The sequence below is a fragment of the Tuber melanosporum genome, assembly GCF_000151645.1.
Source record: "Tuber melanosporum whole genome shotgun sequence assembly, scaffold_70, strain Mel28".
NCBI classification, from domain to species: Eukaryota; Fungi; Ascomycota; class Pezizomycetes; order Pezizales; family Tuberaceae; genus Tuber; species Tuber melanosporum.
Window position 1 is genome coordinate 275,646 of NW_003299118.1, and position 12,968 is coordinate 288,613.

The 12,968-nt window shown below is 49.9% G+C and overlaps 3 protein-coding genes; 1 reads left to right on the plus strand and 2 right to left on the minus strand.

Moving 5' to 3' along the window:
- Positions 1 to 1,885: 1,885 nt before the first annotated feature.
- GSTUM_00010548001 (uncharacterized protein) lies at positions 1,886 to 7,509 on the plus strand (the record flags this gene model as incomplete). XM_002841374.2 has 4 exons in its annotated part: positions 1,886 to 3,708; positions 3,763 to 3,844; positions 3,919 to 5,527; positions 5,609 to 7,509. 4 exons carry the CDS (start codon positions 1,886 to 1,888, stop codon positions 7,147 to 7,149), a joined length of 5,055 nt encoding a protein of 1,684 aa, XP_002841420.1. The 3' UTR covers positions 7,150 to 7,509.
- Positions 7,510 to 8,292: 783 nt separating this feature from the next.
- Positions 8,293 to 11,272, minus strand: GSTUM_00010549001 (uncharacterized protein; the record flags this gene model as incomplete). XM_002841375.2 has 3 exons in its annotated part: positions 8,293 to 9,506; positions 9,571 to 10,587; positions 10,651 to 11,272. 3 exons carry the CDS (start codon positions 11,270 to 11,272, stop codon positions 8,521 to 8,523), a joined length of 2,625 nt encoding a protein of 874 aa, XP_002841421.1. The 3' UTR covers positions 8,293 to 8,520.
- A 336-nt stretch (positions 11,273 to 11,608) lies between these two features.
- GSTUM_00010550001 (uncharacterized protein) lies at positions 11,609 to 12,965 on the minus strand (the record flags this gene model as incomplete). XM_002841376.2 has 1 exon in its annotated part: positions 11,609 to 12,965. One exon carries the CDS (start codon positions 12,963 to 12,965, stop codon positions 12,705 to 12,707), a length of 261 nt encoding a protein of 86 aa, XP_002841422.1. The 3' UTR covers positions 11,609 to 12,704.
- Between the last annotated feature and the right edge of the window lie 3 nt (positions 12,966 to 12,968).

Consider the following 12,968-nt stretch of genomic DNA (forward strand, 5'->3'; position numbering starts at 1 on the left):
CTCGCACGGCACTACCATGGCCTCCACCGTCCGAGTACAGTACTCGAGAGGACTACGGTACGGTACAGTGAGACTATCGCAGTCCACCTTGTTCTCCTCCACATCCCAACCACAATCACTGCAGAGTAGCTCGACACTTGTGGGAGCCCACAATCCCCCCCATTGAAAAGTGTAAATGAGGCAGACCACGAGTACAGTACTAGTACTGTACCGTACTCTACTCGAGTACCCCCATTGCAAGCGCTGATCAACAGAGGGGATTAGGGTTACCGCTTTCGACACATGCAGTTAAATTGACAACATGGCCGTCGCGGACCAACAGAATAAAATGGGCTTCCCCCTGTCACTCTTGAATAATAGACAATTAGACTGAAATGGTGAAGCAATGAACCGTGAGGTGCCACGTCGCTCCTATGAGCATGCCTTCCAAATCCACCCTGCATCCTCCCTCTGCTTGTCCTGCGAACCGTTTTTTTTCCCTTTTTTCCAATAGCAAATCACTCGGGCGGGGCCCGCGGGGGTTGTTAATCTGGGGGTGTGGCAATATGTGGATCCCTATCTGTGTGGAGCATTACTCGCACCACAAGTTTTTACCCGTGCTGCAGTACTGTACCTCGTACAGTACAGCACTGCCATCATCTCTCCGCCTCATCTCTTCACCTTCACTTCACTGTTGTTTGTTTGTGAGGTCTAGCCCCTTAGAATGTATCTGGTTGTTACAGTATATCGGCTCATAGCATTGCTGGAGTTTAGCCATTTATCACGGCTATACCTTTACCGTTGAGCGGGCCCGGAGAGCATGGCCATAGCTATCATCAATCTGTCGCCTGCCTATTCCACACTCACCATCTCACCATCTCATCACCTCCCTCTCTCCCACCCCATGTTTCCCCCCAAATCTGCCTCACACCCATCTACTCGAGTGATTCCAAAGCTCCCCCCGTCAGGTTTTCAATATGGTGGCTCGTTCATCAAATCAAATGGTCTGTATCTCTCCGCCAAATTTTCTTATAAGCCTTGCGCTCCTCAATTACACTGCCCAGCCAACCGCTAGCATCTTTCCAATTGCAAGTCTTTGTTGAAACGCGGATTTCCTTTCGGGTCATTGCAGGCGTTTTGTTTGCCCGGTTTCGAAAGGAAGGTTAGTTAGCTGCTGGAAGCCGTTCAATTTGATATCTACACTCAGTTTGTTTTTTTTATCCCTACAGTCTCTTTAGTTGCCCCCCCGCCCGCCAAACCACTTAGGCATTCCGTTCCTCGCTGCCCCTCATCTGTTATCTGAAGCTGACATCAATCAATTACTTGCTAGAGAAATTATAGTCCTTCCCTTTCTATGCACGAAGGGGGTCTTCGGGAACGAGATATCTAGGCCTCATGTGCGGTATGTGCTCAATCGGTCTCCTGGTTTTTCCCCTACTCCTCCTTATTCCTACACTGAAAGCCTCGTGGGTTTGCGTCATATACCGGCCTTCAACACACCTTTGTCCCCCTGCTCTGCCTAACTTGTAGGCTAATCATGGCAAATATATTGACTGTAGCTCTCTCTATTCCCCAGCTTCAAACTCTCCGCTCAGTTTAGCTCAATAACCCCCCCCCCACCCCTATTCTCTATTCTTGACCTACGCTTTTGGAATCTGCAAACGAGAAAATGACATCCCCAATGGCTTCCACTATACCACTCCCATTGAGAGACACCTCTCCTGCCGATACCCCTTTGCCCGAATCTCCACTCCCGCGCACTGCCGCTCTTGTTGACACAAACACTGGGGCAGCCGAAACGCTTCCGGAAAAGATTCCGTCGACTGACAGAATGACTATGGGTGACCCTCCCGCAAGACATGTTAGAGCCAAACCTCGATCTCCTACCTACCCTGATTCCCCTTCTATGGGACCACGTCAACCCCACCCATACCATTACCCCCTCTCACCCCTACAAACTCCTCCAGGCACGGCAATCCACCCTACTTACTACCAGCAAACGCCCCAGGCTCCCGCCCACTATCTACCCCCCAGAACCTTACATAATTACACATCCCCCAGAAGCGAATATGGTAGTCAGTACGCATCTTCAACAAATGGTCACCTACAGCCGCGTCGCCCATCCTTTGCCCAACGATATCAAGCAGGAGGAGGCGTCATGAATACACCAGAGCACTCACAACCACTCCGCCGACTTAGCTCGCAAGGGTATCCCCATACTTACCCTATGTCCAGCGCAGGCTCAGTGTACGGGTATGAGGATCCTGTGGACGACAACCCTATCTACTCTGGTCAAAGTGCCTCCGGCACACTCTCCCCTTCCGCTGCTTATGACGCGGACCCTCATGGCAATATTTACGGACTAATCCAGAGGACCCAAGGCGCCCTGCAGTCACTCACTATGCCAATCCATAGTCTGCAGCACCTGTGTGATCGGCATAGGGTTGTCAATGATGAGCTGGAGAAGTTCCAGCATATTGCTGACGAGCAGGAAAAAGATATGCGGGAACTAGAAGCGAAAAAGGTTGAATTGGAGGCTGTAAAACTGGATCTGGAACAAAATTTGGATATGAGCGCTGCGGAGCTTGATGAGTTGAAGAGGCAGCTTTCCAACCTAGAGGCCGAGGTACGAAGATTATCGGAGACAGTGGAGGATAAGGATGAGGAAAAATCACGTTTAGAGCAACGACTTTCTCTTGAGAAAGAAGCGTTGACGGTGGAATACAAGAATTGGAAGCGGGATATACTCGAAGCTCATGAAGTGGACAGGCATTCCATCACCACAGCTCACGATGCCGAAAAGAGAATCATGGAGGCCAAATTCCTCTCCAAACAACGCTCCATCGAAGCATCTCATTCCGCCGATAAAATCCGGATGGAGGAGATGCATTTGGCTAGCTCCAAGAAGCTTGAGGAAGCCCATGCGAACGAAATTCGGCGATTAAAGGATAGTCACAAGGGTGAACTGGCCATGGCTCAGCAAACCCACGAATCTACCGTTAGCAGTCTAGAGAAATCCCATCACGACAACACTGAACGGTTGCGAACTGAATTCTCCGCCGAGAAGAGCAGTATGCAAGCGGTCTTTGGTTCGGAAAGGGAGAAGCTGGAGGAAGGCTTTGCACACCAAATGGTTTTGCTTCAAGGTTCCTTCACCGCCGAGAAGAATTCAATGGAAACAGAATTCGCTTCGCAAAAGCGAAAAATCGAGGAAAGATTTTCTTCGCAGAAACGCACCCTAGAGCTCCGATTTGATATGAAGATTGAGGACCTTCGTCAAATTTTTGAAGCCGAAAAATCAGAATTGCAAAAGGCCCTCGAATCGGCAAAGATGGAATGGCGGAAGGAGAAAAGGGAAATAACTGCAAAATTTAACGATGAGAAAACAGGATTGGATCAAATGATCCACACTCTAGAGGAAAAAAAACGCACTGCGGCGAAAGTTAATCTATCGCTGAGCGCTGATAGATCTGCACTCCTTGGTCAGAAAGCGACTCTCGAAGATGCTGTGGCAACCTTAGAAGTTGACAAGGCGTCACTAATATCCCAGGCACAGCATCAGAAGTCGGAGTTGGAGGCGCAAAAACAGAAGCTAGAGGCTGAAGTAAAGGATCTGGGGAATGTGCGTGACGCCTTAAGAAGGGAAGTTAGATCGCTTAAGGAGGTAATTAAACGTACCGCGGAGGAAGAAGAAGGGGAAGACAGGAAGGGTCGGGGTGATGGGTATTAGTGAGTTCCCTGCCCTCCGTGGTGAATACCTAAACCTTGACTAACCTTAACCAGCATCGACGCTTTCACCAAGCTGTCTAAGGACATTATTGATCTCTCGAAGGAATTTTCGAACCTGCCCATACCCCCCACTGGAGTATGTACCCCTCCCTCTTGCGAATCACCCTCAGTCACTCGGTTCAATTTATTAACATTACATCCTCCCTTTAGAGAATTCTCGCGGAACTTCCATCTGGGCTACCATGTATGCTTGTGAACACCGATGCCTCTCGCCTCATTCGCATGGCGTATGTCCAACATATTATCTCCAAATATCTCTGTTACAGGATCTTCCAGCCATTCCTATTCTATCTAGGAAAACGGTATGACAAAGCGGACAACTTTTTCCAGATTATGTCAAAGCAGCTTCGGGAAAAGTCTACCCGGAGGGAAGCGACCTGGCGTTACTATACTCTTCTCGTTGGGTACTCGGGATCGAATGCTAAGAGGACGGCCGGTGTGGCTGCGGCCAATGTGATCGAGGAGATTGCCGAGCACGTCAAACCTTTCGCGGATCAGCAGAGAATGGACGTGATTACATCCGGTATTTCGAGGATCGTGAAATTTGCGGTTGAGACTTGGCGGCACGCCCGCATTGAGCGCGAAATCTTTACCGCCTCAATGTCTTTAGATAGGACAAACCAGAATTCATGGCTTGGGCACTTCTACGAGAATGAAAAGCCATACGCAGACAACCCGGCCCTTGTCGCCCAACTCAAATCTCTTAGGTGCCGGCACGAGATCATCCTTCCATTGCTCCCGGTCTTTTCCCGCGAAGGAACATTACCCTCGTTACATCGTCCGGGAGCCTTCCTAGATAATGGCTTAGTTTTCTCAAAAGGCGTTGCTCTATACATGGATTGCCTGCCAGCCCTTCAGCGAAGTGTCGAGACAAGCCCTTTGGGCTCTGTACCCGCGCTTCCTATTGATGCGGAACTCGTCACGACACAGGAAAATAGCAGACTCTCACCCGTCCCGGAAGGTGAGGATGGATATAAGGCTACGGCTACTGGTAAGGAGGTTAAGGAGAGGCCCCTGAAGGAACAGGCGGATGTTCGCGCAAAAGAGGAAGCTAAGAGACAGGTGAAAGAGGAGGCCGAGGCAATGGTGAGGAGAGAAGAGGAAAGGGTTGTTAGGGAAGAAGCTGAACGGCTGGTAGCCCAAAACGCTGAGCGAGAGGTTAGGGAGGCAGCCGATAAGGCAGCCGCCGAAGAAACCACGCGCACGGCTGCCGACCTCGCAGAAACAGAGGCCGCCGACAAGCTTTCAAGAGAGGAAAATGCGGCGGATCTCATCGCGCCCGAGGAGGAATTACCCCAACTTGTCCTGGAAGCTGGCGAAAAGAATCAAGAGTCCCAAGAGCTTGAGAGCCCCGATTACAAACATCAAGCTGACGTTGAAACCACTTCTCCTAATGAGAAGACACCTACTGAGGCTGCTCTTGCAGATAACGAGGCATGGGGGGGAGATGAGGAGACTGATATTGAGAGGGTAATTCAACAGGCCCTAATAAATACCCAAACAGCAGAAGACGAATCACTCAGCGTGGTCGACCCAAACTCCGTCGATAGTTTCGTTGCGTCCCCAGAGCCGGATGTCGTCTCTCCAGATCAAGGCATTGCCGCTCCCTCAACTACGAGTGAAACAGAGGGAACCGACGACACCGCTGAGACAGCTCTTGAGCAACAACCCGATGTTAGTGCGCTTAGTAACACCGCCCACCCCGTTAGCCTTCCTCGGACAGCTCCGGCTCCCGAAGGCCGTGGACTGGCAACCGAAGGTGAGACACACAAATTCAGAAGATTAGCACTTTCCTGGTTATAATACAACCCAGTTGTATTCACGAAGCTAATAATAGTAGATAATATCGAGGGAGCCAAAGAAATGCCAACAGAAACAGACGACCTTATGATCGCCGATGATGAAAACCGGGCTGTTACACAGGGGGGCCCAACTGAGGATCTACAAAACGCTGTGGAAGGTGAAGCTGTCGCTCTTCCTGCCGCCAAACTGGAGCCAGCTCCACTGGCTTTCAAACCAGAGGGTGAGAGCCTCCCCGACACAATTACTGCTGAGACCCCCCAGAGAGCGTCAACGGATGTGCCTGTCCCTGAACTCTCTAACAAAAAAAACGGAAACAACAAAGAGGAGAACCCCGCCGAGGCTGTTGGTGAGGGCCTCGAGGAGCGATCCAGCGAGCCGCTCGTAGATAACCCAAATATTCCATCAACCAACACCCCGATTGAGGTGGACCCCAAGAATCCAATTTCCTTTCCAGAGGGCCCGGATGCCGCCTCCGTATCAGCTGCAGATATGATAGCTGATAGGGATACATCCACATCGACCGCTGCAGGGCTGGTGATCAACGACGCACTTAACGGCTCCACTCTCGAAATCCCAAACTTCGAAGGAGCTCCAATTGAACATCCCGCCCTCTATGACATTCCGATCGGTGAATCCAAGGCGGGGGCTCCCTCTACCAAGGTGCCCATAGCTCAAGACCCCCTAGCGATTGAGATGGAAGCCGTGGAGCCAGCGATTGAAGAACCAAAAATCGAAAATTCAATGATCGAGGAGTTCGCTGCCGCCGAAGTCTCTAAAGTAAAGGGATCGCCCCTCAATGAGCTGGGGGCCACCAGGGATACCGAAGTGGATCCAAAGTTTGCTAAACTAGTCCCTCAGATTATGGAGTCAAAGGGGGAGGCGCTAGGCACTGAGCTTGAAGATTCTAAGACTGGGCAGTCAATCGCTGCTGTCGAGGAGCTTAAGGCCGAGGAGCCAGCCTTCGTGGAGTCAAGGACCGAAGACCCAACTGCTGAGGAGCCAAATGCCAAAGAGTCGACCACCAAGGAGCTAGTAGCTAGGGATGAACTAGGGGTTGCAGTCCAAGAATCAGAAACTATCATCGTGGACCCAAAATCCGAGGTCACAGAACTAAACGAAAGAGCTGATCAGCCGAAGGCTCTGGAGCCATCACCTGAGGCCGAAGAGCGCAAGCTTCAGGGCGATGACCCGATGCCCGACACGGGCAATATCAAGTCCGAGGATGGCGAAGCAATGCCAAAGCCTGTCAGCGCTATTATCGGGATGTCAAGAATGGGCCTCAGTAAGCCCTCGCTGTCTGGTAGCAAAACTAGGGGGGCCTCTCCTGGAAATATGCTTTTTAGCAACCTTCGCCACTCTGCTAGCATGAGCGAGAAGCGCGACTCCCCATCGATTACCGCCGATGAAGCCAAAGTTGGGGAAACACTGGCTGAATGCTCCAGGCCTAATACCCCAGAATCAATGCCCCCCACCCCGACCAGCCCATCACCTAAGACGGGAGGACGGTCCTCACACACTGAGCCCGCTCATAGGGCAACCAACAAACCGAAAAAGAAGAAGGGGAAAAAGGGCAGGTAAATGGCAGATCCCCAGGCTAGACAATTCGAATAAGTAACGCTTGTACCCTCATTAATTATTCAATCTCCTCTCCCTCCCCAATTTTTATTTTATTTATGGTGGAGGTTATTTCTCGGTTCCATTTTATCTCTTCTGATTATGTTGCTCTCACTTATGGGTTAACTTTGGCGCGGGAACGGTTCCTATTGTTATCACGGGTTCACTATTCTTCCTCTTTCGTTCTCACAAATCTTGCCTTGAGTTTTCGGGTTTTCTGTTTTCTTGGCTACTGTATTTATTTAGTATGATAACCTATGATACCGGTATGATATCTAGCTGTTTTTGTTTGTTAGGGTTCGTGCATGCAAGGTTTCATCATGTCTACTTTGGGCAATAGCAATTTGCTCTACTCATGAAATGAAATCTTTCCTTTGAAAGTGTTGCTACAAGTCTGTAGAATTGAATCAGACATTATGCGACCAACCCACCCACCCTGCGCGGAAACAAGGTATAATAAATTTAATACAGGTAATAGGGCGAGAGCTTCCGTAGGCGGGGCAGACGGACATTCATTCGAGTTCAGCGTGGCATCATTACACGTTAATACCCTGGCAAAATAACCATAAATTATTTTTGCCAAGGAAATTAACAGTAGTTGACATGTCCCCGACAGTCCGATACTCCTATCACATGTATGATCCGATGCTCCTATGTATGATAGCTGTATGATACCATAATTATCATATCAATAATTCGACCCACTTGTATGTATACCCTAATGCCTCCATGAAAGCTTAAGATATTCCCATCCTCTCTCTTTCAATGCGTGGGGTATCACCCATTCTATTGCCCATCACAGTAGAGGTGTGATCGGAACAGTATGATAGTTGAAAATCTTTTTTGGGGGTTGAAGCTGAAGTCCAGCGACACTCTCTTCCCAAAATATTGTATTCGGTATGATTCTTTGATGTCCCTTACCCATACCATTGATACAACACTGTACGGTATATAGTGATAGATCGCTATCGACCGTAATATCTTTACAAAAATTACTTTTTTTCCACACCATCCATTCTATCCCACCCCCGTTGCAACACCGTTGCTCAACAATCCCGATTCAAAAACACCACTTGCACATAGCAAAACACCGGAACACTTCCGAGTGACATATCATGACTACTATATAATATAACACACAACCCCCTAGCATGATAAAGATAAAATATAAAAAGCCACCAGGCGCCCATCCCATGCTGTTAGAATAAAGAAAAACAGGCAAAAACAAGCAAGTACCACCACCCCTTCCATCCTCCTTTTACCTAGAAACAGCCCAGACCCAGCGCAACTCTACAATACAATAGTTCAATCAATTCCAATGAGATTTTTTTTCCCCTACCAATCATCTTCTATATCATCATCGCTAAGGACCAGCCTTTCCACGCGCACGGTAGCGTCTAGGTCTTTAGACCTGCCGCTCTTCTTGTAATTCCGCGCGGTATTATACCTTCGCGAGTGTAGTCTGTTGCGCTCGTCTGCTGCTTCCAGTTCGTCTGATGATGCTCCCTGTGCCATCCCATCGTGGTCGTCGTGGCAGGGGACGTCCTCACTACGGCGGGCGGCTACACCCTTAAGGTTTGTGGCCTGCTCCAGCTCCTTGAGCACGCCTATGCCAGTTAATTTGCCAGACATTTCAAAGACCCTCCTGTTGAAGGGCCCAGTGGTGGCTTTCCGCTGTTGGCGGGCCTTCAGTATTATCTTGGAGTAAGGCATCCGTTCCATCGCCAACTCCGCGCGATCGGTTCCCATGGTACCGTCGCCACCAATGTCACCATAATCGCCGCCGGTCTGGGAGCGCTTGGCGAAGAGGTCTATTAGGCCTTCGACTTCCTCTTGGTCTCTCCAGAGGCGGAGGGCGGTGGGGTAGTACATTTTCGTATCTCGGTTTTCGCGCCTCACCGGTGTTGGCAGGCCGAGGAGGACCCCCCGCACGGCTGTTTGGAAAGAGATTTCATCCTGGCGGATCCCAGCTGATCCTACTGCCACGTCGCCTCCTTCGTATCCGCCGAGTCGGCCGAGGATTCGGTGGTAGGGTTTTGGGGAAGCCAAGAGATCACTGTCGCTGAGGCCTTCGATACAGTTAATTGCACAGGTGAGGGAATCTTCCATGGAATAGTCAATGCGAGAAAGGCCACCGAGATGATTACAGGAACCAAGGTAGTTTTCATGGAGCCCCGAGATGAACGTCTGAGGGTCGGTTCCTGCCTCGTCCATCAGACCGTCGAGATCTACTCGCGAAGCTCTAGCCCTGTACGGAATATGGGGCAAAGGAGGTTTCGGTGGAGGAGGCATATATGGATCGCCGGGATCATCTCCATACCCTGTGTAATAACGGTAAGCCAATTTCCACACACGAATCGAATCGCACAGTAAGATCAAACTCACGTTTGTTATATACCACTCTCCCAACTGCATGGAAGAGCCCCAGGCTTGATTCCCGTTGTGTCACTGTATTCAAGATCTCTCGTTCGACCTCATTCAGGCCACCTTCTCCCGATGCTTTCCTTCTCTTCGCCCGCTCATTAAAATCCACTTTCTCCGAAAATGCGCCTCCCTCCCCATTTACCGCCAAGAACTCCAAGCCCATTATCGCACTCCTGATGTCTCCGCTGCTGGATAAAGCTTGGAGTACTGGATTGCTAGGCCCAAATCTACGACTGGACTCGCGTGACTCTTGAGTGATTATTGCCGATAGGGCCTTGATCATGAACGTAGGAGCGATCTTATTGAAGGTAATCGACGTTGCTAAAGGATGGTGCAAAATTTCTGGGGAAAGCAAACGATGAGCAGTGAAAGCGCCTGAACCAGATATATTGGCGCTCTCAGAAATTATCAACACCAAAGGAGGCACCGGAGGCGAGAAGCGAGGGGGTGTAGGAAGAGCAAGGAAGGATTTTATTGTGTGTCGAAAAGACGCCAGAGGAGCTGGCGAGGATGTAAATAGTGCATTGGGAAAATCTTCAATTAATATCACCTTCTTTTTACTCTCATCAGTTTCTGATAATGGTCCACCGCTCACAGGTTTCTTTCCCCCAGCATTATTTCTAGATGGTGCGGTGGAAACCATATTCAAACTGCCGAACCTCCCGGCCCGCCCCACAAACTCTTCAAACACACCTGTCAAGCCGGAGCTGAAAGCATTTCCCTCATCAGGTCCTTCTGTCGGGATAACCCCGCTGGGGTTTTTCCACTCCAGCACTTCAAAGCCCATCTCTTTCGACAGAACCTCAAGCACAGCAGTTTTACCCGAACCGGCAGAGCCCTTCAATACCAGTAGTCTTTGTTTCGAAAAACCGTCGAAAACATGTTCAAACCAGGAGCGTACCTCAGCGACTTTCTTCTGGTTTACCGCCAGCAAGTTCGACGACTGCGGGGCAAATCTCTCGGGCCAAGGTCGGGGATCTTCGAACCTCCGGGGTTAGCTCAACTAAAAGGAGAAAAATAGGAGAATCGGGCAGCAAGTACCAACTATCTGAGCTCCAGACGCAGTCTTCACAAAGCTCGAGCCCTTACCCTCCTCCGCCCGACCCTTCCGCATAGCCCCACCACGCCCTACCTTGAACCTCCCAGCTCCGCTCAGAGAACCAGCACGAGTCCCCACCGATGCAGCACCACTACTCCCCTCAAACCCATGATCGGAAAAGCCGTCCTCAATCAGGTCGTCAAAATCCTCATTCTGAGAGGCCGGTGGAACACTCGCCCTCGCATTCTGCGAAGAGCTGGAGGGAGGCCGATGTGTTGACGTAAAGAATGAATAAATAGGCTTATTCGAGGCCGGCGTTTTCTTCTGCAAGGAGGCGGTGGACCTCCTAACCGTACTGTTGTTCGCCTTCGGCTTTAGTGGTGCTGCATTTGCGGAAGTTGGAGCCCTCCTAGCAGCCTTGGTTTGCGAGGACAAGGGCTTTGACGGGATCGAGTCGTTCACGGCGGCCGGGGCGGTGGAGCTGGGGGCTGTGCGTCGAGTGGACGCTCTGGTCTGTCTCTGCGGCGCGGAGGACAGAGTGGTGATCGATAATCCCCCCTCGAAATTGTCATCATCCGATATCTCGATGACGACTTTTCGCTTCTTGGGGGCTGGTGCAGGCATTGGCGGTGTGCTGATTCGGGTGGGTGGGGGGGGGGGGTTGGAGAGCGCAGGAGGGAAGTATTGACCGCTAGCTGGTGGACGTGTGGAACTGTTGATTCAACACATAAAACTTGGGGAAACCCCTCCACCAATGCTATTACCAAGTCTCCCGCAGGTTACCCGGCTACAGTAATCTTCATTTGACGCTTGGCATTAGAGTGAGGGGGGTACAGTACAGTACAAGTAAGTTACTCGTACTCAGACCATCTAATCTTATCTCCAGTTCCCACCACACACACACATCCCGCACCTCAATCTGTCACTTGGGGAAATTGCTGACTGTGCTCCGCGCAGAACTCTAACGCGACATCAGCAATTCAGCTGATGGGCAAACCGGTAAATTTAAATTAATCATAGTCTAAGTTTTTCCCACACCGATGATACCCAAGTTGGACAAAAATGGAAGTGCCTGTGCCTCAGCACAAACCGCCGTGCAATCTACAATAAAAATTAAAAAAATTAAAAAAAAAAAAACCCAATATGACGAACCATGAATTCGAGCATATTTAGATGCATGAGAAACTACGAGTACCTACCCACACCCGACGGAGCGTCTCCCCGATAAACTTTCTTATTCTACTAGTACTGTACAGAATGGAAGGAAGAAAAGGTGACAGGCAAAAGTACCGTACAGACTTGTATGGTATTGTACGGTACCATACCGATTCCTAGGGTGAATGGTCACGACAAAAAAAGCGCAACCCTCTTCTTCTCTCCCCGGCCACCCTCCCGTAAAACTCACAGTAAAACGTAATAAGCATAATAAGTCAAATGTCAATACTCCACGGTATTCGAGCTTCACTTTTCACGTTCTATTTCCATCCCACCCACCCCCCCTCCGGTCTCAGCGAGTCAGTCAATCGGCTCTCTGGATGAGGTGGGACATCACAACATCTCATAGACAGGTTGACTCATGCGGTATGACTGCAGCGGACTGAGCCCTCACCGTTTTCTCCCGGAGCACCGTGCGCCAACTACCCGATTGGAATGCTGGACTCTCTCACAGAGCCGCAATTTGTGCACTTTTTTTTTTTTTGGCCAATGGAGGGGGGTTGGTGGTGGTGGAAGGTGGGGCAAGTTACCAGCCCCACCCTGGTACTTGTACTCGAGCACAGTAGTTTTGCATTCTCAAGCGGCCGCAGATTCTCATGTTTTTTTCTCTTCAGGGTCGAAGTATTGGCACTAAAAATTTAATGGTTTGGATAAGGTCGTCCGGCCAACGACAAATTACTTTGTCTCCGGGTCCCTGCTCTCCTGTGTTGGTGGACGGTAGTGGTATCCCTACGATTACCCGCTCGAATGGGATACTCAGTAGAACGTCGAGCACTACTCGAGTATCGGAGTGAACTTCACCCTTAATAGTTACGAGATAAACTTGAAAATGTAAGGGGTATCAAGATAGAAGGTGGTACCGGTAACGTAGAGCGGATACTACTGGGTAATTCCCTGGAGAGCTGCTTGTCCATAATTTCCTTCCGAGTTCATAGCACTTGCATTCGGATTCATAAGGCAGGGGAAAAATAAAAATAAAAATAAGAACATATTTGAAAGGGAAAATCGCCAACTCGGATCGACATAATTCTTGGACATGAAAAGGCGCGAACAAGTGACTTGGAAACCGGTCGTTAAAAGCGAAAAGACAAAAAAGTATCATAGG